We start from the raw sequence: 25,078 nt of genomic DNA, 5'->3' as shown, positions 1-25,078 counted from the left end.
ACAAATGGCTGGAATTTTGATACTGAGGATCTTCGGTGTCTCATTCATACAGGGCTGTGTGTGTGTGTGTGTGTGTGTGTGTGTGTGTGTGTGTGTGTGTGAGATTCACACGGGGGAGGGGGGTGTCAGTCACACAGGGCCATGTGTATCTGTGTGTGATCCAGTCACACAGGGTCGTGTGGGGGTGCTCTCTGATTCCTGGCAATGTCTAGAACAAGCAGGTCAGTGGTTGCCTGAGGCCAGGAACTGTGGGGGTGGGAAGAAACTGTTTATTTAGTAAGTGCAGCATTTTATTTTAGGATGAGGGGAGTTCTGGAACTAGATGAAAATGCTGCTCACCCAGCATTGTGACTGGATGAGGGCAAATCCATAAAGTCCGTGGAAGATGGAGTTAAAAGATGTTTATTTTAGTGAAGAAAACCTGAAGTCTGTGCCTTCAGGGTGTCCTTATAAAGTTCATGGAAAACATGTGTTATTTTGCGACTTTTTTTCAGTGTAGTTTGTATGTGAAGTGCCCGTGAATTCCCTTTTAATAAAGTGGCTGATTCCGGACTCTGGGAGGCATGACGACTCCAGAAGGAGGCTGACCGGTCAGTGGCCCTTGATCGAAGCTTGCTCGCATGCCGAGGCGTCCCCTCGCCCACCCCCTTGACTATGGGGGACAGGGGCTCCTGCACACACACCTCCACCCCGGCAACCGGCCGCGGGAACAGCAGCGTACGCGGCCATGTGGAAATGGCTGGGCACACTCTAGGACCCGGCGGAGCCGCCCTCCAGGCCGGCGAGGGCGGAGAGCCGGCGAGCGTGACGTCACGGGGCGGGTCCGCGCGCGGACGGTGGAGGGGTGCGCGGTCAGGGCGCGCGGACGCTGGTCAGGGAGCGCGGACGGTGGAGGGGTGCGCGGTCAGGGCGCGCGGACGGTGGAGGGGGTGGTCAGGGCGCGCGGACGGTGCAGGGGCGCGCGGACGGTGGAGGGGGTGGTCAGGGCGCGCGGACGGTGCAGGGGCGCGCGGACGCGGAGGGGTGGTCAGGGCGCGCGGCCAGGCGGAGCCGCCCGAGGCCGGGCCCGAGGGTGCGGGGCGGCGCCTCTCTGTCGCTCTGCCCGCCGAGAGCGCTCGACCGTGAGCCCTGCCCCGCCCGGTGTCCCGGGCCGTCCTTACCTTCGTCCCCTCCCGCCAGGCCCGACGGCGGAGCGCGCAGGTGGTGGAGACATGTGGAGGTGACGTTGCGCGCAGAGCCCGGGGGAGCACACGCCCGCGGCGGGGATGGAAGCAGAGAGTCTGGCCTGGCTGCTGGCGCCGCTGCACCGCCTGGTGTCCTGGGGGGCGGCCGGGGCCATGGTCTTCGGCGGGGTGGTGCCCTACATCCCTCAGTACCGCCAGATCCGCCGGACGCAGAGCGCAGAGGGCTTTTCCACCTACGTGTGCCTGGTGCTGCTGGTGGCCAACATCCTGCGGATCCTCTTCTGGTGAGCGGCTGGGACGGGACCGGGAGAGGGGAGGCCGAGATTCCCTCGGACCCTGGCGCCTGCCCGGTCCCTCCCCACGTTTCAGGCGGCGGAGTAGTCTTGGGCCCTTCTGCCAGCGCTCGCTCTCTCGGAAGGAGAAAGCGGATGACTTGCTCACCCACTTCTGCCCCTCTCTGGCCAGCAGCTTCCTCTTATTTGTTAAGGAAATAAACTAGTTTTGAGTGAGTCCAGGCCAGAAGGAAGAGGAGAGCCGGGCTCCAGCTGCTGCCCAAGGTCGGGAAGCAGGTGGGCAGCTGTCCCAGAACTTGGCCCTGGATGCTCGCCACTGAGCCAGCTCCAGCTAGCCCCGCTGAGGTAGACTTGCCTCATTTTGAGGACTTGGGGGAGGATCCTGCTTTGTGTGGGTGGCCCTCCTCTGGCAGGAGGCTGACTAGGGCCACCTTGCAGGGTGCTCTGTTGAAAGAGTTGAAAACTGCTTACCCCTCCACCTCCCACAAACTGAGTGACAGCGGCCAGGTGACTGGAGTGGCTTTGGGCGCAGTGCCAGGGAAGCAGGTCCCTGGATATAGCCTGGGCTGCCTTTGCTGCTCCCCTGCCCAGCTCCTGTTTGCAGACTTGGGGTTTGTGGAATACAGCATGGTGGAGAGCTGCCAGGAAGGAAGTTCCTGAGAGTGGCTTTCCTCCCAGCACAACTCAGCACCCCAGACCAACTTCCTAGACCCTCACGTCACTACCAGGTGTACCTGGGCCCCAGATGTCTGGGCTAGGATCTTGTGGGTGCTGAACACTGCTCACAGGTGAGCTTGGAGACCCTGTACTTTGAGCCGGCCTGGGCTCCTGGAAATTTTGTGTGGATCCAGGAGGCTGCGAGGGTAGAGAGTGCTGCATCTTTGTGCAGCCAAGTGCCCATGCCACACATACACACAGCACACGTGTGCACAGAGGGCACCAGGGCTCGTATGTACATACAGCACACGTGTGCACAGAGGGCACCAGGGCACATGTACACACAGCACACGTGTGCACAGAGGGCACCAGGGCTCATGTACACACAGCACACGTGTGCAGACAGGGCACATGTACGCACAGCACACGTGTGCATAAAGGGAATCGAGGTTGATGTGGAGGAGGAAGAGTAGCTCTTCCTAGGCCTGGGAGCTGGGTGACTGTGATGCTGGTGGGATGCAGAGCTCTTAGTGTGGGGTAAATAGGAAGTTAGTATAGGATTGCTGAGCTTGAAGTCACACCCCCTCATGCAGTGCTGCTCTCCTTGTCAGAGTACCCTCTTTTCCAGGATGCACATTTTTGTCTGGGAGCTGGGTAGGGATAGCATGAAAATGGGAACTTGTATGTGTGCTGTGGAGTTCACCGATGGCCGCACCCCAGGAGAGAGGGTGCCCAATTAGCCTGGGCAGGGGGCTCTCGCCCTCTCCTGAGGAACACAGCTAAAGGGCTTGCAGGTGTGATCTGTCTCTCCTCCCTGTTTGTGTTCATGCTCTCTAGCTTCATCACTGTTCAAACTGCATTTGTGCCAGGACTTGGAATGAGATAGGAGCCTGGAGTGAAAAGATTAGCGCCCCCCCCCCAGTCACTCTGCAGGCACTGGAGAGTTTCTTGCTCCACAGAGTAAGCCTCAGCAGGATGAGGCCGATGGACCCTGTGTGACGCTTGTCTTGGTCCTGGTTTTGACCACATCCTAGAAGTGCATATGCACTGGTTGGGGATTGCGATGTCAGAAGCGTGGGCTGGGGGCTGGGAGACGTTTGTGGACTGTGACAGAGAAGGGGAAAGGAGCCAGGTGTGTGCCAGTTGCTGACTGGGTGTTCCAGTCCTGTCATGAGGGAAGTTGGGGGGCACAGCCTCTGTGCCTGCTGGCGTGCCCACGGGGGTGGCACTGGCATCTCTGTTCCTCAACTCAGACCTCTGTGTGGACCAACTTGCAGGAGTAGAGTACAGTGCTGTCCTGCTGGCTCGGCAGCTCAGGTGGTTAGGATGAAAGGAGCTGGAACCTGGCTGATCGAGGCTGGCATGTGTTTCTTCAGCTTTGTGAGAGGACGCAAGTTAAACTTACTCCGCTGTGTCTGAGAGCTGCAGGTGTGGCCTGTGGACACCAGGCTCATCCCCTCGTGTTTGTAGCAGTTGGAAGTGGTCTCTCCCGAGGACGTGGTCAGGGCTCACACTTAGTCCAATGACCAGGAGTGAGGGTCATGGCCCCTGTACCTGCTGGCCTCACCCTAGCTCTGTGCTCTGAGGGCACAGGGGTCATGGGTCATGGGTGATACTCTTGTGGGTGTAAGCCTGCCATGCCTGGCCTTTGCCCTGGGCACACAGCAGCCTGTGTCCAGCGGGGTCTGGTCTGTCCATGTCTCTGCATGGCTGCCTTGCTAGGCCAAGCTCTGATGAGAGTGCAGGATCCCCAGTGGCGTCCTGCCTGTCCAGGCTCTGGCATTCTGTCACCTGTGCCGGCTTGGTGCCTTGTTCCTGTCCCTTGGGGTGGCTGTTGTCTGCAGGACTCAGGAGCTTCCAGGAGATGTGCCTGGGATGTGGGCTCGGCCTGGCCTTGGTGTTTGCTCTGTGCAAGTAGCTGGGCAAAGTGGCCTCAGTTGGGGAAGACCCCGCGGGAGGGTGCCAGACGTTCTGTTCCCTCAGAGTCCCATGGAGACAACCCCTCACCCTGGTGGTGAACATGAACTTGAGGGTTGGACACAAAAGCAGATCCGAGTGTGGCTTTCCTGTTGGCCTGACATTTTCCCGGGTGCTCAAGCAGTCTTCCCCAGCTGGGCCATGACACCAGGCTGCAGGCGTCGGCATTGTTGCCCATAGATCGCTGGCAGTGAGGCCACTGCTAGGTGTTGTGTACTGTCTGGGCACTTGGGGTTCTTCTCGGGCATCTCAGGTCAGTAGGACTCAGGGCTTCTGCTCTGTCTTGCCAGGGCCTTGCTTGGCTGCTGCCTTTCCGAAGGCTCACTACCTTCCCCCAGGCCTGGGCCATAGTGGGCCCTTCTGTGTCCCCTGTGTCTGGGATTTCAGCTATTTGTTCTGTTGAGCTCACTTTGACTTTGGTGTTGGCCACCAGTTTAAATCTTGGAAATACTCTTTCGGGTCAGAGAACCCCAAACCAGTTCTCACCAGGTCAGGCAGGCTGGGGTAGGGTCTGGGCTCTGAAGGATGCAGGGCCAGATCTCACCCTGGTCCTGGTGGCAGTGGGTCTGGATTCCAAGGCCATCCACTCTGGATCTGGGACCTATGACCATCCACTTTGAGTCTGGGTCCCACGGCCATCCGTGCTGGGTCTGGGACCTACGGCTTTCCATGTTGGGTCTGGGTCTCATAGCCATCCACTCTGGGTCTGGTACCTATGACTGTCCACACTGGGTCTGGGTCCCATAGCCATCCACTCTGGGTCTGGGACCTATGGCCATTCACGTTGGGTCTGGGTCCTTCAGCCATCCATAACAGGTCTGGGACCTGTGGTTGTCTATGCTGGGTCTGGGTTCTCATGGCCATCCATAGTAGGTCTGGGGTCCCACAGCTGTCCACTCTGGGTCTGGAGTCCTGTGGTCATCCACACTAGATCTGGGGTTGTATGGCCATCCACACTAGCTCTGGGTCCCACAGCCATTCGTGCTGGATCTGGAGTCCTGTGGTCATCCACACTAGATCTGGGGTTGTATGACCATCCACACTGGGTCTGGGTCTCCACGGCCATCATCGCTGGGTCAGGGGTTCCACAGGCTTCATCACTGGGTTGGGTCCCACGTCTGTCCACGTTGGGTCTGGGATCCTGGTGCTGCCACCGGCTCCCCTGACCTGCGGCCTCTTTCCCTCCCCAGGTTCGGAAGGCGTTTTGAGTCCCCACTCCTGTGGCAGAGCATTATCATGATCTTGACCATGTTACTGATGTTGAAACTCTGTACTGAAGTCCGCGTGGCGAATGAACTGAACATAAAACGCCGCTCGTTTGCAGGTTGGTGAGTGTGGCTTTTGAAAATAGAAGTTGACTTTCAGGTGCCTGGCTCAGCAAGTGTGGTGTGTCTCCTGTTCCTCAGTTAAAGCAGGAGCCGCTTCCGCTGCACCAGATGGCCCCTCTGCCTGAGGTCAGTTGTGCTCTTGGTGCTGAGTGAATTCAGCAAGAGTTTTAGATGTGAAGCAATTTGAGAGAGTGTTGTCTCACTGCCAGGGCGAGGGATGACGGCTTCCCTGCAGCTCCTTTGTTTGGGCCTCAGCTTCTCCCTCAGAGCTGGACATGTGTCCATCTACCAAGGCCCAGGCAGGCAGCATCTCTGGCTTCACATGTAGTTGGACAGGGGTCGCATATACCTTATCCTGTGTACATGCAGGATCATGCTATCACAGGCTGCACATGCTGTGTGCTACTGACACACTTAGCACATACTTAGCATGGGCTGCTGGAACAACACACACAGTCTACATGCTCTGTTGTATTCACCCGTAGTACATGTAATACATGGCAGCCCTGGCCATTCAGTGACTCAGAGCAAACAAAGGAGTTGTTCCTCACTGGACATTCTCTGTGTCCCTGCGGGAAGGTGCTCTCTGGTCTCGAGGTGGTAATCTTCTGCTGGTCCCCCTCTAGGCCTTGGGGCTCTAGTCTTGGGTCATGAGGGCCATGTTGCTGGGGAAGGGTGGCCCCCAGAGGCTGCTGTGGCCTGAGACCTGTGTGGCGCTTTCTGATTTTGCCCTCCTCCTCCTGGAGAGGGCCCTTCCTCTTGCCTTCCACGCCTTCCAAGGTGAGGTGAGCATCCTTGTGGAACCGGGCTGCCTTTGGCTCTGCCCAGGCATCTGGACAGTGCTGGGCAATTGAGCCATGGAGACCATGCTGGGCCTGCTTCTACTGGCTTCGCCCTCTTCTCTCCCTTCCCCTGTCCTCCTCTCTCAGTGTCTGGGCTCTGATTTGGGTTGAAATTTCACCAGGCTGGAGCCAATGACATTACCGTGCCCAGAGAGCTATGTGCTGGAGGCCAGCCAGAATCAGGAGGGCAGAGCTGTGGGCTCAGATTTCATCGGAACTATCCGGAACACTGGGACGTGATTGGTGTCTCTCCTACCAAAGCTATTGGCGTGAGACCAGCTCTTGAAGCCCTGTCTGAGATGCTGTGGCACGGGGAGGGTCTGTGTGGACTGTGACCAGGGGGCGTGGGGAGGGTCCGTGTGGACTTATGACCAGTGGGCATGGGGAGGGTCCATGTGGACTTATGACCAGTGGGCACGGGGAGGGTCAGTGTGGACTGCGACCAGTGGGCTTAGGAAGGGCTCTGCCAGCACACATTGGGCATGTCCTCTGTCAGGGCGCCTGCTGTTCTGGCTGACTTCTCAAGAGGAGCAGGTATGCTTTGTTCACCAGAACTGACTTGAAGCTCTGAATCCCAGTTGTCAGGGCTCTACAGGCCTGGAGTCCAGATTTCCAGCAGGTGGCTCTGCCACAGCGGGCAGAATCGTGAGTCCCTGGTGTCCACACGTCAATCTTCTGTGGCTGAGGGAGTCTGCTTGGGACACGGCCCTGTAGTACTTGTAGATCCTACTCAATCCTGAGAGTCCCCCGACTCAGACACTAGGGGTGTCACTCACACCATGCTGTTTGGGTCTGGGTGACAGCTCCTTCTCTGTGAGCCACACGACATGGGCCCTGGCATCTTCCAGGGTCACTTGGACAAGACATGTGATTTGGCTCATTTTCTCTTGGCTGTCAGAAGTGGGGAGGATGGGAGAGAACTGCAAGGCTCTGGATTAGCTGCCAGCCCCTCTCAATGTGGAAGGTTCCACCTGCACTTGCTCCGGAGCCAGTGAGGGCTGTCAGCTCACCCAGCCTCACCTGAGGACCGAGAGAGAGAGAGAGAGAGAGAGAGAGAGAGAGAGAGAGAGAGAGAGAGAGAGAGAGAGACCGTCCCCGACCATTAGTGTCAAATCACTCCATGCTCTCAATGGATGGTCAGGTGTCCTGAGAAGCCATCAGCATTTTCTAGCTGCCTTTTGTAGGGTTTTCAAGTTGAAGGTCACCAGTTCAGTTTGAAAGTTAAAGAAGCACAGCTGGTGTGGGAGAAACAGCAGGTGACTAGGAATTGTAAATATGAATTTGTTGTTTGATTCTAAGGACCATAAGTGCCCTTGTGTCCTCAGCGCAACCAGCTCCCGTGTGGCCCTCTGTCCTGGGCAGCCGGCCAGCAACTGTGTGGACCTCTCTGTTTTGGGCAGATCCTTGTCCCCAACCTGGCCAGCTCCCGTGTGGCCCTCTGAGTCTCTGTCTAAGCCTGTCCAGACCCTGGTCTTTGGCTTGTGGGGACTCCTATTGTCAAGTTTCCTGTGTCGGTTGTTGCCAGCTGGGCCATGGCCAACCCTGCTGGTTTCTCTGGGCAGCGAGTGAGTGTGCACCCCTGGACAGGGGTGATAGTCCTCTCCCTGGATTTTGATGTTGACTTGTGAGTCTTTTTTTTTTTTTTTGTAAGATCTATTTATTTTAGGGCCCAGCATGGTAGCCTAGCGGCTAAAGTCCTTGCCTTGCATGTGCCAGGATCCCATGTGGGCACTGGTTCTAATCTCGGTGGCCTCGCTTCCCATCCAGCTCCCTGTTTGTGGCCAGGGAAAGCAGTGGAGGACAGCCCAAAGCCTTGGGATCCTCGTCTTGCACCCGTGTGGGAGACCCAGAGGAGACTCTTAGCTCCTGGCTCTGACTTTGAATCAGCTCAGCTCTGGCCGTTATCGCTGTTTGGGGAGTGAATCAGTGGAAAGAAGATCTTTCTCTTTGTCTCTCCTCCTCTCTGTATGTCTGACTTTACAATAAAAATAAAATGTCCAATGATTCACTCCTCAAGTGACTGCAATGGCTAGTGCTGCGCTGCTCTGAAACCAGAAGTCAGGAGCTCTTCTGGGTCGCCCATGTGCGTGCAGGGTCCCAAGGCTTTGGGCCATCCTTGACTGCTTTCTCAGGCTACAAGCAGGGAGCTGGATGGGAACTGGGGACGCTGGATCATGAACCAGGAGCCAGATGGGATCCAGGCATGTTGAAGGCGACAACTTTAGCTGCCAGGGCAGGTACCATGCTGGCCTGGCTTGTGAATCTTGTGGTGACAATCATGTTTGTTCACTCATTCTTCTGGGTGTGGATGTAAAAGCTGCAAAGTCATTTGTGTGGTGTTTCCTTGCTGGTCCAGACTCTGGTTGCTCAGTCTCTGACTGCGAGCCTTCAGTATCCCCACCCTGGACCCTGGCCTAGCCCGGGGTCACCAGGATGTCACATCCCATATCAGGGGACTGGGTTTGGGTCCCGGCTCTGCTCCTTCCTGCCTTTGTGTCCTTAGGAGGCAGAAGGGATGGTCCAAGCACTTGGCTCCTTTGCTGCTCCTTAGATTGAATTCCCTGCTCCCGGCTTTTTTTGGCCCAGTGACATTTGGAGAGTGAATGGGCAGATGGGAGTTGTTTGTCTCTGTGTGCAAATAAATCAATAGGATTTTCAGAGGCCCCTGTGCTGTCTGCACTTCCTGTGCATGCCCAGGATCTGTCCTTTCTCCCAGAAACCTGAGGTCGGGGACATGGCACCTGGAGACTAGCCACAGTCTGTGTGGGCACTGTGCATATGGGAGGTTAGGGATTGCGCTGGACCTTTTCTGTGGGTGAGAAATGTTTTGCTAATGCATGTAGATGTCTCGGCCTCAAGCCTGTGGTGACCTATCCAGGCCACTTCACTTGGACTGTGCTTAGCCTGTCTGTCTCCCAAGACATACATGTGTGATGGGACTACATCACACACGTATGTCCTGCAGGGGTGTGAGGGTGCTGAGGGCTCAGTCATGGATGACATCACAAGTGTGTGTCCTGCAGGGGTGTGAGGCAGGAGGGCTGCCATGGGAAGTTTCTGCCGCCGAGCCGCCATGGCAGGCTGAGCCTAGCTTGGGTTGTGTTCTCATGCTGCACCCACGCTGCGTGCTGGGCAGTGCAGCTCTTGAGTGGGGACACCATGGTGCGTGTGCTCCGAGAGCAGTTCCCTTGGTGCCTCAGGAAGTGGCCTGGGAGGTGGGCCCTGCAGCTGGAGCATCATCCCGTGGGTTCCCTGAAATAGCTGGCCCCTGAAGGTCACCCATGCCCCGGGACATCACTGAACATGGGGCAACCATTGCACTTTCTTAGAGGGTTGGGAGAGGGTGAAGGAAGCTGATCCACAAAGAGAGGTGGGTACAGAAATGAGAATTGGAATCTTTCTGTTTCTTTTAAAGAGATGCCAAATGGGAAATGCAGCTGTTCACCCCGCTAAAGCTGCGTGTTTTTTGTCTTGTCTCTCTGTGTCTTTCTCTGTAATTTTCTTTATGTAGCTGCTGATATTAAGGATGAAGGAAGCAAAGCACCCCCCAGGCGGTCCTATCTAGGTATGTAGTAGGTAGCACCTGCATGGGCTGCTCCGCAGCTGTCCACTGGCCCTTCTGCCTCATGGCTGCCTTAGCATACTGAACCTTGTTACCAAGCATGGCGTGTCTGCAGCCTGCTAACCACCCCCAGCACTGCATGACGTATTTCCTAGGAGCCTGTGTGTCTCTGTGTGTGTGCACATGTGTGAATGTGATGGGTGAAGAAGGGAGGAGGGGAGGGCGATGAGCAGGGTGAGATGGAAGGGAAGGGCTCTCACAACAAATTCCAAACCATCTTCATTACGTTTATTGCAGTCATTCTCTTTCTGATGCTGCTGCAAATGTCATTGCCTTTTTTTTAATTTTGATTTGCTCATTCTAAGTTTTTTTAGAAAGAACATTGATTTTGTGTAGCAACCTACGTCCCCCCCATTAGCTGAATCCACGTTGCTCCCAGTCAAAGCTCAGGATGTTTTGGAGGCTTTTCCTGGGCTCTGCACCTTCCTGTTTCTCATTCTCTTGCCCAGTTGCATTTGATGGAAGAGGAGAGAGAGGTGTGCTTCTCTTGGTCTTAGAGCTGGAGAGAAGGTGTCTGTAATCTTAGCTTCAGCCGTTCTGACACCACCTTGTACTGTGAGGAGGGACCTCTGAGTTGTCTTGGGATGTTTCTCTGACAAGTGTACTGGAGGCTACCTGAGCTTACCTGAGCTTGTCATGGCACTCTCAGCTCCTGCTCAGTCTGAGAGGGATGCTCCAAAGCGACATCTTCTGTGTCAAGAAAGCCTGAGTCCTTGAATGTGTCACGTTTACCAGTGTTGGTCTCTGCCCTGTGCTGGACTGTGCCCCATGTTGGCCTGTGCCCCATGCTGGTCTGTGCCCCATGCTGGTCTGTACCCAGTGCTACTCTGTGCTCTCTCTGGTCTGTGCCCTGTGCTGGTCTGTGCTCTGTGCTGGTCTGTGCCCTTTGCTGGTCTGTGCCCTTTGCTGGTCTGTGCTCTGTGCTGGTCTGTGCCCCGTGCTGGTCTGTGCTCTGTGCTGGTCTGTGCCCCGTGCTGGTCTGTGCTCTGTGCTCTGTGCTGGTCTGTGCCCCGTGATGGTCTGTGCTCTGTGCTGGTCTGTGCCCTGTGCTGGTCTGTGCTAGTCTGTGTCCTGTGCTGCTCTGTGTCCTGTGCTGCTCTGTGCCCCGTGATGGTCCGTGCCCTGTGCTGCTCTGTGTCCTGTGCTGGTCCGTGCCCCGTGCTGCTCTATGTCCTGTGCTGGTCTGTGCTGGTCTGTGCCCTGTGCTGCTCTGTGTCCTGTGCTGGTCCGTGCCCCGTGCTGCTCTATGTCCTGTGCTGGTCTGTGCTGGTCTGTGCCCTGTGCTGCTCTGTGTCCTGTGCTGGTCCGTGCCCCATGGTGGTCCGTGCCCCGTGCTGCTCTATGTCCTGTGCTGGTCTGTGTCCTGTGCTGGTCTGTGCCCTGTGCTGCTCTGTGTCCTGTGCTGGTCCGTGCCCCATGGTGGTCCATGCCCCGTGCTGCTCTATGTCCTGTGCTGGTCTGTGTCCTGTGCTGGTCTGTGCCCCGTGCTGCTCTGTGTCTGTGCTGGTCTGTGCTGGTCTGTGCCCCGTGCTGCTCTGTGTCTGTGCTGGTCTGCGCTATGTCTCCCTGTACAACTTTGGTCTTAGTATTCAGGCAACAATGACCTTAAGCAGGACTGAGTGGTGCTCCTTCATTTCTGTGTTTAATGAGAGACTGCAGAGGCTACGATCATTGTTGAAATCCTTAGCATTGCCTGGGGACTGCCTGGCCTTGGTCCCCTGGTCAGAACTTGGCCTAGTCTGCTTCTCTGCCTGTCCACTGCACTGATAGGATAGCCTCCCTGCTCATGGTTTTCATCTGGGAGGTCGCTGCCAGTGGGCCTCCTGTGTTGCCCCCCTCAGTCATCTCAGGCCTCTTGCTCACCCTTTTGTTGGCCCAGCTGCAGACCTGTTAGTCCTGATGGATATCTTTGAAGAAAAAATTTCTGATTCTCTCTGTTGAGCTTTTTCTGTTTTCTAGTTTACTTAATCCCAATGTTATTGTATTATTTCTTCCCTTTTGCTTGTTTTGGGCTTAACTTTTTTTTTCGAGTTTGTTATGGTGGAAGGTTCCATTATTGGTTTGAGGTTTTGTTTTCTTGTATCAGCATTTCCTGCTAACCAGTGCGTTAGCCAGGCCTGTCCACTTTGGTTGGTCATGTTTGAACATTTTCTGGTTTCCTGGACACACTGATTACTTAGAAATGTTTTTACTGGCTTCAACTTGATCCTGAGTCCTTGTAGTTTGTTAATGGTACATTGAAGCTGGTTCCACCTTTGGTGCGTGTCCTGCTATTCAGAAGGACTGGTTTGCCAGGCCTGGGTAGCTTGTGGGGTGGGAGGGGTGTGCTTGGGCTGATTGGTGTGCCATGCTGGGTGGCGTGTGGGGTGGGGATGTGTACCTGGGATGATTGGGGTGCCAGACCGGGTGGCGTGTGGGATGGGAGTGTCTGCTTGGAGCGTTTGTTACTCATTGGCATTGATGTCTGCAGCTCTGTTCAATTCTCTCTTTCTCTCACCAGATGTTGCTTCATGCACTTTGGGACCCTGCCCGGTGGGTATGTTCATGGCTGTCACACTGCTTGTTGCGCTGACTTTTTGTTACTCTCATGCTTTTTTGTTTGCTACCTCTGGTACTGATGTAGACACTGTCAATCCTGTGGTTGCTACTGGACATGGTAGTTACTTTTTTTATTCTTTCAGCATTTTAGTGTCTTTTGTAGGCAGTGTGTTGAGTCTTTGCAGAATCTGTGCTGCTCTTTGCTGTTATTGCTTATTTCATTCATGGTCAGTGTGACGTTGGATTTATATCTGAATCTTACTTTCCATTTTCTGTGTTTCTCATGTCTTTTTCTTGTTGGTGTTTCCAACTGTTGCTTCTTTGCAGCTTCCTTTGCTTTTAAGTGAATACTTTCTTGTGTAGCATTTTAATTCAACAATGATATTTTAAATTTTATTGCTTTCCTCAGCTTTTTTTCTTTTCATTTTATTTGAGAAGCAAAGAGCCAAAGGGAAAAATATCTTCTATCAGTTAGTTGACTTCCAAGATGCATCCATCACTGCCTCCCGTGGTCTGCATTGGCAGGTGGCTGGGATTGGGAGCAGAGCTGGGCTGCAAACCCAGGCCCTTGGTGTGGGACCTGGATTCCCCTGTGGCATTGTCACAGCTGCTCCTGGAACCAACTGCACCTGGCCATCCTCACTTCTCTGTGGTCACACACACACACACACAAACACACGATTTATTTATTTTTCTTGGAAAGGCAGATTTTTTAAAAAGTCAGATATATAGAGAGCAGAGACAGAGAAGATCTTCTGTCTGATGATTCACTCCCCAAGTGAGCGCAACGACCAGTGCTTTGCCAATCTGAAGCCAGAAGCCAGGAACTTCCTCCAGGTCTCCCATGTGGGTGCAGGGTCCCAAGCTTTGGGCCATCCTCGACTGTTTTCCCAGGCCACAAACGGAGCTGGATGGGAAGTGGAGCTGCTGGGATTAGAACCAACACCCATTTGGGATCCCGGAGCGTTCAAGGCAAGGACTTTAGCTGCTAGGCCACCACGCTGGGCCCTGGAAAGGCAGATTTACAGAGAGAAATAGAGATGGAGAAAAGGATCTTGCATGTAGTGGTTCAGTCCCCAAGTAGCTGCAATGGCTTGAGCTGAGCCAGTTGGAAGCCAGGAGCCAGGAACTTCTTCCAGGTCTCCTACGCAGGTACAGGATCTTAAGACTTTGAGCCATCTTCTGCCATTTTCCCAGGCCATAAGCAGGGGGCTGGATGGGAAGTGGAGCAGTTGGGACAGGAACCATTGTTCATTTGGGATGCCAGTGCTTCTGGGCTGATGATCGTCCTGGCCCTGCTCTGTGGTCTGAGTCGCCCTGTATGGTCGCTTCCTCTAGCATCCCACCTCTGCTGTTGTTGCATGGCTCTTTGTGGAGTCCCTGGACCAGCACAACGTGTCTGTGTGCAATGGCTGTCTGGGTGAGTTAGGAGGGAGTAAAGGCACTGTGGTCTGTTGCCCCTGCGCTGTGGCTTCTCTGTGGCATAACTGGCTTTCTGCATGGAGAACTCACCCTCTGTTCCCTGTGAAGCAGGTCATCTGCTAGTAGCACATTCTCCCAGCCCTTTTTTCTGTGGGGGCTGCTGTACTTGTAGCCTTTCATGGATAAGATTCATTTGACTGGCAGAGCCAAGGGAGAAGTTGAGTGAGAAGGAGGGAGGAGAGGAGGAAAGAGAGCTTCCACCAACTGATTTACATGCTACAGCAGCCAGGTCTTGGCCAGGTTGAAGCTGGGAGCCATTAACTGAGTCTGGAACTCCCAGTACCCGTGTACTTGGTCTGTCACCTGCTACCTCCCAGGTGCCACAGGGAAGCTAGGTTGTAAGCAGAGGAACCAACCTTGAGCTGACATGGATATGGATGTCAGCACCATAAGTAGCAGGAGAACCCACTGCTTTGATGCCTGGCCCTTACTATGAAGGCAGCCAAACCGTAGGGGCCAAGGGGCAGCCAGCCCGGCCGCAGGGGCTGTGGGTCAGCCATCTGGGCCACAGGGGCCGTGGGTTAGCTTTCAGTTCCATGTGCTCTCCCAGGACTACAGAACCCCATAGTTAGCTGTTGGGTTTACTGAAGTTTCTTGGAGTGCATAGGTGCCTTGCTCCTGCGCTCCCCTTTGCTGGTGTCTGTTGCTCAGGTCCTGTTGTCAGTGTTGCTCCTGTGTCTGCAGGATTGGGTGTGGTGTCAGACACGACCCCCATGTCTTCAATGCCTGGGCAGTTGGGGTCACTGTTTTGGCCTTTTCTCTCAGTCTTTGGCCCTAGTCTCTGAGCTTCCCTCTTTCTGGGCACATGGGGTGCTGCTGGTCTTGGCGAATTCCTGGGTGCTGCTCATTGCCCAGTCCTCTTTTTTCTCCATCCTGCAGATTGTATGATGCCTGCCAGGTCAGCGTGAAGTTTTGTTTGCATCTTACGTGACACCTCAAGTGTCCACGTGGTTCTGCTTTGCTTGTTATCTTCACTGCCTCTTTGTTGGGCAATAGTACCCTGGTCTTCCCCAGCTTAGTCTGTGTCCAAGCCTTGTACGTTAGACACTCGAGGTGCCTGTACAAGCAGCTGGGCTGCTCACTGCTTCTGGGCTTGGCTGCACTGATGCCTCACTGGACAGCTCTGGCCTTGACCCTGTGGGGCTCAGTGCCATTGTCTCTCAGGCAGCTGATGTTGTCCACCAGCTGCTTGCTCACCCACGCATTGCAGTGTTGGTGTTGGTTGCTGAGGTCCAGCCTGGCTCTGTGCCCAGGTGGGCACTTGGCTGCCCCTCCTGCTGCTCCTGTATGGTGACTGCATCTCTCCCTCTTCTGCTCCCCACCCAGGTCCTTGTGACTTCTGTCACTTGGGAGCTTGAGGTAGTCATACCCATGGGGGAGCACAGTGGGGCTCATGTGTCCAGGAGCCCATGCAGGGGCAGTGGTCAGCCTCTTGGGGGCAGGTGCAGTGCAGGTCTTAGGGGCTTGTGGGCTCTTGGCTCTCTGTACTGGTCTGGTCCTTACATCCTGGGGTAAGCTGGGGTAAGGTGGGTGGTCACAGAGTGGGGTGAACTGGGGTGGGTAGGTGGTCACATAGTACCCTCTGCCCCTGCCATGTGGTTGGAGCTGGTGGGGAGGAGGGTGAGGGTCTGGGGCTCTTGGAGCTGAATGGGCAGAGAGGAGGGGGCTGACAGCCTGCACTGGCCCTGACAAGAGGGAGCTCTGTAGGGGCTGGTGGCCACTGGCCCTCCTACCCTCCAGGGTCTTCCTGCTGTGTCCTCTGCCCTGGTGTCCTTGGCTCCTGGTTGGCAGGCGTCCTGGCTGGCGCTGTTGTGTGAGCCCTGGAGCCCAGCCACCCGGGCTGGAATTGCCTCCCTGGCACTGTGGCTGCTCCATATCTGTTGCCTCTGGTCTGAGGTTGGTAAGTTCTGGGCTTGGCTAACTCAGCTGGCGTCCAGCCTAGAATCCCTAGGGCGTGTTCAGCGGGCAACCTGGGCGGGGTCCTGGCTAGGCTGAAGCTGACACTGCACCTGCTGCCCCCTGAAAATAGAATGAGAGCCATGTGAGAGCCTTGTGCTGTGGGGGTTCCTGGTAACACCTGAACAACAGTGGGAAGAGGACTGCTGTTGACTCGACCCTGAAGCTGTCTGTCTGTCCATCTACCTGCCTGCCTACCTATCCATTCATCCACCCGACCATCTGCCTGCTTACATATTCATTCATTTGTCCATCCAGCTTTCCATCTGTGTGTGTCTCTTTCAGGTGTGGGTTTGGGGCTGGCTTGGTTCCCTCAGGGAGGGCTTCCTTCCCAGCATCTTGGAGTTTGGGGCCCAGTGCTACTGCAGTGCTGGGAGGCTTGTGGTTTCCCAGTTGGTCATGGGGTGCACCTAGGGCCGGAGGGTTGCTGGCTTGGGTGGAAAGATACTCTGCTCCGCGAAGTAACCTCAGCTTTGAGATATGGAGCTGTCCTGCCTCACTCTGGAGGGCTCCTGGCTCTGCCCCCTACCTCTTTCCCCATGCTTCTGTGGCCTTCCCTGGGCTTGTGCCAAGGATATGGCACCTTCTGAGAGCTAGACGGTCTGTTGCTTTCCAGTAGCCCTGGAGATTAACACTGCGGCAGGTCTGGGTTGAGCCTTCACCCCACTGGCTGCCCTGAGTCCGGGTCATGCTCAGGACATTGCTGGAGCCACAGAGGACAAGCCACATGAGGGCGCTCATGGGCTGCTGCAGCCAGCCCCCCTGTGTGACTCCCTTCCTGGTGTGAGCCTTTGAGGGCTTACAGGTGATGCTTGTGCACCTGCAGGTCTTGGCAGTCCTGGCCCAGTAATGAGTGTGGCCCACAGATGCCAGCGGCTTTCTGTTTTGTACCCTGGTGCTGGCACTTTGGGATAGTGTTGAATGGATTGGGGCATGCTCATGTCCAGTAGTGTGCCCCTTGCATGGGGGAGGCCCCTGCAGCACGGTCACAGCCCTGTGTTGCAGGGTTGGGGTCTTGAGTCTGCATGATGCGCAGTGAGTGGAGCAGTGTCCTCTTCCACCCCCCGCCCTCAGGCCCAGCAAAGCTGTTGTCCACATGGGTGCAGATGTGTGGCTTCCCAACCCTCTTCCAGGTAGGGACCTTCCCCAGCTGATTGCCATGAGCCGTAGGCCTCAGTGGAGTCCACCTTCCCTTCAGATGATGGACCTTATGACCACACTGTGTGTGACAGACTGAGGGCCACGTGTGGCACAGGCATGATGCATGTGCCCTGACGAGATCCTCGCTCGGGTAGAGCAGGGGGGCAGAAGGGCTGCCTATTTGTATTCTGGATCAGGTGCTAGCCTGCTTGTGCGATGCCATCCCTAGGTGGATGCTGGCCCCAGTTCACCCTGACCTCTGCATGTAAACGTGGCAGAAAACCTGGCTCTGTTGCAGACAAGAGGCTGTCTACTCTGTGTGCCACAGTCAGGGGCTCAGGCTGGGGACACCCTGTGTGCCGTCCTGTGGGATGCTGGGGCTGTCAGTGGCAGGAATGATGGGCAAGCCTGGGTCCCTTTGATAGGTACTCCCTGACTGAGGGATTACCATGAGCCTATGTCTCTGGTCTTGGCCCTGGATGCCTCGTGGCTTCATATTTGAGTTGTGTGTCCTGAAGGAGGTCTGGTCTGCCCTGTGCCTGGTGACCCCAGTACTTTCTGTGGTGAAAAAAAGCATAGCTTCTGCCAACTTGCTTTTGTTTGTTTTTGATTGGTTAAAGGTTTGTTTACTTATTTGAAAGGCAGTTACAAAGAGAGGAGAGGGGGAGAGACAAAGGTCTTGCATCTTTGTGGATGGATCTGGGCTAGGCTGAAGTCATGAGTTTCTGCCAGGTTCTTGTGGGTACAGGGGACAACCTTAGCTTCTTCCCAGGCATTGGCAGGGAGAGGAAGAGAAAACGGAGCAGCCAGGACTTGAACTAGCACCATGTGGGCTGCCAGCACTGCAGGTAGTGGTTTGCTTTGCTGCACCACAGCAGCAGCCTCTGGCAGCTCTAGGCTGAGTTGCTGGTTTGAAGGTTTAGGATATTCTGTTTGGGAAACAGCCCCTTTCATGGAAATGAGATATCCAGATTTTCTCCCAGTCTATGGCTTTTTCTTCTCTTAATGGTGTTCAGTAACAAGTGGAAATTCCAAATTTCTATGAAGTCCCTTGTCAATTTATTTGTTCATAAATGTAACAGAAATTAGTTATTTATTTAAAAGAGGCAGATCTCCCATCTGCCTGTTCACTTCCAGAACCTACATTTGGGTTGGGTCAGGATGTACATCGGGGTGTCCCTTGTGGCTACATGGAGAGTGCATCGGGGTGTCCCTCGTGGCTGGGCCACAGTGTGCATCGGGGGGTCCCTTGTGGCTACATGGAGAGTGCATCGGGGTGTCCTTCGTGGCTGGGCCACAGTGTGCATCGGGGTTCCCTTGTGGCTACATGGAGAGTGCATCGGGGGGTCCCTCGTGGCTGGGCCACAGTGTGCATCGGGGGGTCCCTCGTGGCTACATGGAGAGTGCATCGGGGGGTCCCTCATGGCTACATGGAGAGTGCATCGGGGTGTCCCTCGTGGCTACATGGAGAGTGCATCGGGGGGTCCCTCGTGGCTACATGGAGAATGCATCGGGGGGTCCCTCGTGGCTGGGCCAAGTGTGCACTGGGGTGTCTACGCATAGAGTGCCTGAGCAGGAGGCTGAGTGGGTAAGAAGCAGGACTCATGCTCAGGCACTCCCAGTGGGATTTGGTCACCCTGAGTTGTATCCCACCACAGTGCACACTGCTGCCTACACCCACCCACTCACTGCTGCCCACACACCTGCCCACATCCCACATAAGGCTCCCAGCATCCACCTGTTCAAGAGTACGGGGCAGAGGGGGAGGCAGGTACTGTGAGTACCATCTCTCTGCAGGGGTGGTACCCTGGTTTGCCTGGTTATGGAGGGAAGGGACTGGATCCTAGCTCACCTGTCCTTCCGCTCTCTCACCCTCAGACTTCGACCCACATCACTTCTGGCACTGGAGCAGCTTTGGGGACTACGTGCAGTGTGTTCTGGCCTTTGCGGGTGTGGCTGCCTATATCACCTACCTGTCCATTGATTCGACCCTGTTTGTGGAGACCCTGGGCTTCCTGGCTGTGCTGACCGAGGCCATGCTGGGCCTTCCTCAGCTCCTGCGCAACCAGCGCCACCGCTCCACCGAGGGCATGAGGTAGGGCAGGGGGAGAGGACACTGTGTCCAGTTCTGCTGCTAATTGTAAAGAGGAACCCATAGCAGGGCTTGGCTAGGGTGGGCTGGACTGTGAGGACAGAGCTAAGGACGAGGGGCAGTGTCCACCATGGATGCTGGGGCGGGGCAAGGGGCTTCTGGGTTTCCTGCTGTGGGAAGTGGGGGTTAAGGCCTGGAAGGACTCCCAGCCGCTGGGCTCCCATGGGCTGTGTTGGGACGTATCTAATATGCGTTTTACATGGTGTACATAACATGCATGTGTATAGCAGCCCCAGAGGAGCACACAAACCCAGTGGTTGTGGCACATGTTTGGTCCAGTGTTGTGGTGGGCTAGGAGCTGGGGGTGCTGCCCTAATAAGTCCAAGACCCATTTGCTCAGGTGGCTGGACTCCACATGTGTTCAATAGTATACATATGGATGTACACATGTGTGCTGTGATGCACAAATGTGCACATGTACACTCAGACTTGTCCACTGAAACCACTGACCCAGGAGACGGCCTCTCCATGGCCTGAGGCCACTGCAGCCCGTAGTGTCCTGGGTCTGGGGACCTGCTGACAGGGAGGGAACATTCCCATGAGGTCCTATTAGGCCCCAAGTGGGAAGGAAGGGGTGAGGGCTCTGTCAACCCTGGGCCTCCTGCCCGGAGCTCCCAGTGTTGGCCTGAACCTGGTGGGACCTCAGCCATGCTGTGCCATCAACATGAGCTGTGATGGTCCCCCACTGTGGGTTTCTCTGCAAGGGCTCTAGCCATTGAACATGGAGGGCTCTGCCTGCCTGGGCCTGGGCATCCACCTGAGACCAGGGCATAACTGACCTTGCACTGCCCCGGCCACTTCCGTGACCATGGCGATCAGGCCACAGGCTGCCTGGCTTTTTCTGACTCTGTAGATGCACAAAACCATCTTCAGGTCAGGGTCCAGTTTGATGGCTCCATGAGAGCTTTTGTGAGTTGCTTGTGGCTTGCTGCATGGAGAGGAGCCACAGCACAGTCCCAGCAGCCTGGCTGAAGGGGGCTCTTCACCATGTGTGTGTTCCTCCTCCCATGGGCCTTGTGTGTGTTCTCTGCATCATCTGGTTTCCCAGTGAAGTTGAGGACAAGGGGATGTTGATGTTCAATGACTGTTTCACTGTGGCCAGGCCATGTGTGGCTGGGAGTGAGCTTGCAGGTTACATGGAGGCCCAGGCGGCAGTGGCCATCTATTTAGGTTTCCAGGAGCCCACATGCAGGGTACACACAGAAGGAGCAGATGCTATGGTGTCTGCCTTCCAGGGAACAGGGTACTGTGGCCTCACCCTGGGCCCCCTGCTCTGTGCTGGGGCCATGCGTGAGTGTCGGACTACCCAGGCTGTCTTTCAGAGCAGGGTGGCCATCTCTTGCCTGTGTCCTTGGGACAGGTGCAGGGGCTAGGACATGAGATGCTGGCTCTGTCTTGACACCCCACATGTCAGTGCTGTGCCCCAGGTGTGGCTGTGGCTCTGTCATGGCTGCTGTAGTCTCCAGGTGCTAAGTCAGGGCGACACTGGGCCTCTCAGGCCTGGTGCTTTTGCCTGGCCCTCTTGAGTGGCTCCCCCTCAGCTGTCCTGTCTTTCTGCTCAGGTCTGAGGTCCCAAGTGTGTGCTCTGTGGGCTCATGGAGCAGAAGGTCCAGGCAAGGACCGCAGGAGGTTTGAGACAGCACAGGTGGCAACACCTCGGTGGACCGGCGGGACAAGCCTCCCCCACCCGCAGCGTCAGCCAGCCCAGAAGCAGCAGCATGACCTGCAAGTGGGGTGGAGACGGGGGCCGCACAGGCAGACCCCTGGCCCTGGGGCCAGAGCAGTGCATTCGACAGAAGAGGCTGGACAAGGGGTAGGCAGGTAGGCTTCAGAAGCTGGAGTCGTCCCATGTGTCACGACTATGGTGAAGCTGAGGCAGGACTTGCTCAAGGAAAGATGCTGAGTCTGCTAGAGCTCCACTGTGTGTGCGTCCATGAAATACAAACTCAAAAACGGTGTCACCTTCTGGGGAGCAGTGACAGCCTGGAGGGCAAGTTGGGCTGCTTTATGGAGCCACATGCTGACAGTGGAGAGGAGGAAGGCTGCAAACGCTTGCCTGAGTCTTCACTCAAAAACTCTAAAATGAAAATAGACTGCAGACTAACCTAAAGAAGTCAGAAGGCAGGGCCCGGCGCGGTGGCGCAGTGGTTAAGGTCCTCGCCTTGCACGCCCGGGATCCCATATGGGCGCCGGTTCTAATCCCGGCAGCCCCGCTTCCCTTCCAGCTCCCTGCCTGTGGCCCGGGAAAGCAGTCGAGGACGGCCCAAAGCTTTGGGACCCTGCACCCTTGTGGGAGACCCGGAAGAGGCTCCTGGCTTCGGATCGGCATAGCATCGGCCGTTGCGCTCACTTGGGGAGTGAATCATCGGACGGAGAATCTTCCTCTCTGTCTCTGCTCTCTGTATATCCGCCTTTCCAATAAAAAAATAATAAAAATAAATCTTTAAAAAAAAAAAAGTCAGAAGGCAAACAGGAGGCAAGCATGGTGAAGGTAAACGTCAGACAGACAGCTGGTTGGGAGAGATCACCAGCTGGATCAGACCGTGATCCGGAGTGGGAGCGGGAGACCTCATGAATGGCCTTGGGGTGCGGTGGGTCAAGCCACTGCCTGTGATGGGTGGAGAATGAAGGCAGCTGCTAATACAGCCCTTGGGCCCTGGCCACCCACTCGGGAGACCCAGGTGCAGTTCCAGGCTCTCAGCTTCAGGCTGGCCCAGCTTTGGCTAATTTGGGAGTTTGGGGAGTGCACCAGCAGGTGGAAGACCTCACTCTGCCTTCTAAGTAGACAAAAATAAGTAAGTAGGAAATGGGGATGTGACCGCCCAAACAAGGTGGCCGAGGGCCAGCATTGACCAGGGGACAGGGCCCGACTCTGCTGATGTTGCACTTGTGGGGTGAGGCTGTAGGCGATGTCTCCAAGGGAAGGTGATCAGCTGCTCCAGTTCTAGAAGCGCTGCGCAGACTGCACCTGTTACCCAGGGCCTCCTTGGCCATCCCACAACACCTGAGGTCATTGCCTAGACCGTGACCCCAAGGAGGGTCTGGTCCCGAGTGGAGGTCAGGTGAGTCTGACCATGCCCCCAGGGTGTGCAGGGTCAGGGATTCCATGCAGTGGGAGCCAGGTGAAGGTCCCAGGCCCCTCTCGGGCAGCTGGAGTCAGCAATGTGTTACTTGGGTCCTGGGCCAAGTGGGAGTGGTGTGTGGGGATAGTGGAGGTTGGAGTTCATAGTCAACCTGTGGCAGGTGCAGAGGTGGGCCACCACCGGGAGGGCCACTGTTGCCTGGTTAGTGGGAGAACCCAGGGCAGGAGAGGACCCAGGCTGGGGCAGCTTCAGCATCTTGCCTAGAACCATAGTTAAAACTGCAGATCACAGGCAGCCCAGCAGCTCATATGCTGGGAGCCCACCCTGTCAGCCTCTTCCAGGGGTGGAGCTGGTTCCCATGGCTCTCTTCTCTTCTCCTGCTGGTCCCCGCCCTGGTCTCCCTGGCTGCCCCTGAGCTGTCTGACAAAGCTGAGTGCTGCTTCAGCTACTCGTTGCGTAGCTCTGGGACCCTGGCTGTTGTCCCTGAGCCCAGGGAGGAGTTTGGGGTCTGCATGGCCTCTGGTGGTGGTGACCCCAGCATAGGACCCCTGGGCTAACCATCTGTGTCCTGTTGGAAGAGAAGCATGTGGGGTTATCCAGGCCTTGGGCAGCATGGGCAGGTGTTTATTCCATGATCCCAGGTATGGCTAGAGACGCCCACACATCAGGAGACTCTCCATCTGTCAGATCACTCCTTAAATGCCCAGACCAGGTCTCCCTCATGGAGTACACCAGCAGGAACCTAACCACTTGGGCGTTCACTTGCTGCCTTCTGAGGTACAGAGTTGGCAACTGAGTGGAGACTCAAAGCTGGACACTCTGCTGTGGCATGTTTCAGGTGTGACAGCAGCCCTGCTCCCACGCAGTCCATCTGGGTCCTGAAGTAGCAGACAGAAGGAAGCTGGGGTCATCCCTGGGCAGCCTGAGGTAGAGGGGTCCCCTCTCTTCTAGGGGCCCCATGTTCACCTCTGTTTTGAGGCTCAAGGGTGAGAGGAGATGGCCATGGCCTCTGTGCACCTCACCTGGGATGATACCTCTGCTAGGACTGCTCTGAGGGTGTACAGCTCCTGGGTAAATTGGCACCCTTAACCTCCAGGCTGGGGCTCAGCCTGTCCACCCTGCCTGCAGCTTGGGACTAGTGGAGTGTACTTCAAGCAATTGGCATACCTAGGAAGATGACAAGGACAAGGGTGGTAATTATGGCCATCTGGAGGGGACATTGCGCTGTGAATAGGGATGGAAAGGTCCCCCGGGCACCCTGCACAGCTGTCTGGATTGGCACTGGCCTTTCTGGCCAACACCTCTGGCCAGGGGGTGGGTTGACCACCCTACCCAGAGAGCAGGCCACAGAGGGGTGGGAGGAAGTGAGGCCTGCTCCCCACCTGTCCTGTCCCTGAGTCCTGTCCAGCCACTGACTGCTTCTTGTCTCCACAGCATCAAGATGGTGCTCATGTGGACCAGCGGAGACACCTTCAAGACGGCCTACTTCCTGCTCAAGGGTGCACCTCTGCAGTTTTCTGTCTGTGGCCTCCTGCAGGTGCTGGTGGACCTGGCCATCCTGGGCCAGGCCTATGCCTTTGCCCGCCGCCCTCAGAAGCCGGCACCCCATGCTGCTCACCCTGCCAGTGCCAAGGCCCTCTGAGGCTGCCAGGGAGGATTCTGCTGTGGGACTAGGCAGCAGGCAGGCCTACAAGGGACCAGCTGGGTCTTGGTGTAGGGTGCAGGCTGACCAGAGGGTGGTGGGCCCATCTAAGAGGACAGGAAGAGCCAGTGCCCACCAGTACTGTGTTGAGTGGTCCTCAGTGTCATGCTGGTACCTGTCTCAGCCCAAGACTGGCATCTTGGGTGAGGGCAAGAGGCTATAGCCTGGTTGGGGGGGTGGCACAGATTGCGGGAGCAGAACATTGTAGGTGGCCGGCAGCACCTGGAGTGTGGTCCACCTCTTCTGCCCTTGTCAGCACTCCTGTCACTCAGGCTGTGCTGGCTGCCACATTTGACCCAGCTGCTGTCACCTGTACTGCACAGGGAGGTGTCTGTCCAGAGACACTGGCTTGCGTGCAGCGTTGGCCCCTCAGCTGGCTGAGTTGACTGTGCTGGCTGCCACATTTGACCCAGCTGCCGTCCCCTGCACTGCACAGGGAGGTGTGTCTGTCCAGGGAGACATGATTTGTATGCAGTGTTGGCCCCTCGGCTGGCTGAGTTGGCTGTACTGCTCACCCATTACACCTGGGCTGTACAAACTTCATCCAGATGCCATATCCTGTGTGCCCCTTTGGGCACTGCCCTGGGAGGACTCGGGGAGGAGGGGCTGCCTGGGATGCACTGGCTGCTACAGATTGTCCTGGGAGTGCTGGGCACTCTGAGCTCATGCAGAAATAAACTTCTGAAGGCTGCCTGGTTGCAGCTCTTGGCTGAGCCTGGCCTCAGAAAAGGGTGGAAAGGAACTGGCTGGAGCTGGGCAGGGAGTGCAGCTTCTCCAAGCAGCAGATGAGGGAGGCAGTGCATGTACTTGGCACCCACCCAGTGGAACATGCTGGTCCTGGAGCAAAGTGGGAAGGATTAGGTCTGGGCTGGGGGCTGCAGGCTGCAGGCACCCTCCTGCCTGTGTCCATAACATGACTGGGCAGAAGTGGCAGCTCCCAGGTGCACCTTGCAGTTGCTGGTTGCCTGGTCCAGCACAGCCCATGATGTGGGGGACACCCCTCCTTTTCATATGCTACCAGTTCTCTATGGAGTCTATGGTGCCCACAGATCAACATGCAACCAACAGTGGTACTGACCCTGAGGGGGCTGCATGGCCAGGACCTGGTTATTAACACTGCCC

General features: G+C 56.2%; 1 protein-coding gene across 3 annotated transcripts; it reads left to right on the top strand.

The window, feature by feature from the left end:
- Positions 1 to 1,049: 1,049 nt before the first annotated feature.
- On the top strand, positions 1,050 to 24,426 carry SLC66A2 (solute carrier family 66 member 2). Of its 3 annotated transcripts, XM_040985162.1 has the most exons (5): positions 1,050 to 1,468; positions 5,302 to 5,435; positions 9,793 to 9,846; positions 18,898 to 19,114; positions 23,689 to 23,960. In XM_040985162.1, the coding sequence occupies exons 1-5, from the start codon at positions 1,266 to 1,268 to the stop codon at positions 23,894 to 23,896; spliced, it is 816 nt and encodes a 271-aa protein (XP_040841096.1). In that variant the 5' UTR covers positions 1,050 to 1,265; the 3' UTR covers positions 23,897 to 23,960. The 3 variants fall into 3 exon arrangements, with proteins under 3 accessions (XP_040841096.1, XP_040841098.1, XP_040841097.1); XM_040985164.1 differs by lacking the exon at positions 9,793 to 9,846; XM_040985163.1 differs by lacking the exons at positions 9,793 to 9,846; positions 18,898 to 19,114 and having other exon boundaries at positions 23,689 to 24,426.
- Positions 24,427 to 25,078: the final 652 nt, after the last annotated feature.

This window comes from Ochotona curzoniae, unplaced genomic scaffold (genome assembly GCF_017591425.1).
Source record: "Ochotona curzoniae isolate NIBS_2020 unplaced genomic scaffold, NIBS_Ocur_1.0 contig_43, whole genome shotgun sequence".
In the NCBI taxonomy this organism is placed as follows: domain Eukaryota; kingdom Metazoa; phylum Chordata; class Mammalia; order Lagomorpha; family Ochotonidae; genus Ochotona; species Ochotona curzoniae.
This window is presented reverse-complemented; position numbering and strand designations above follow the sequence as displayed.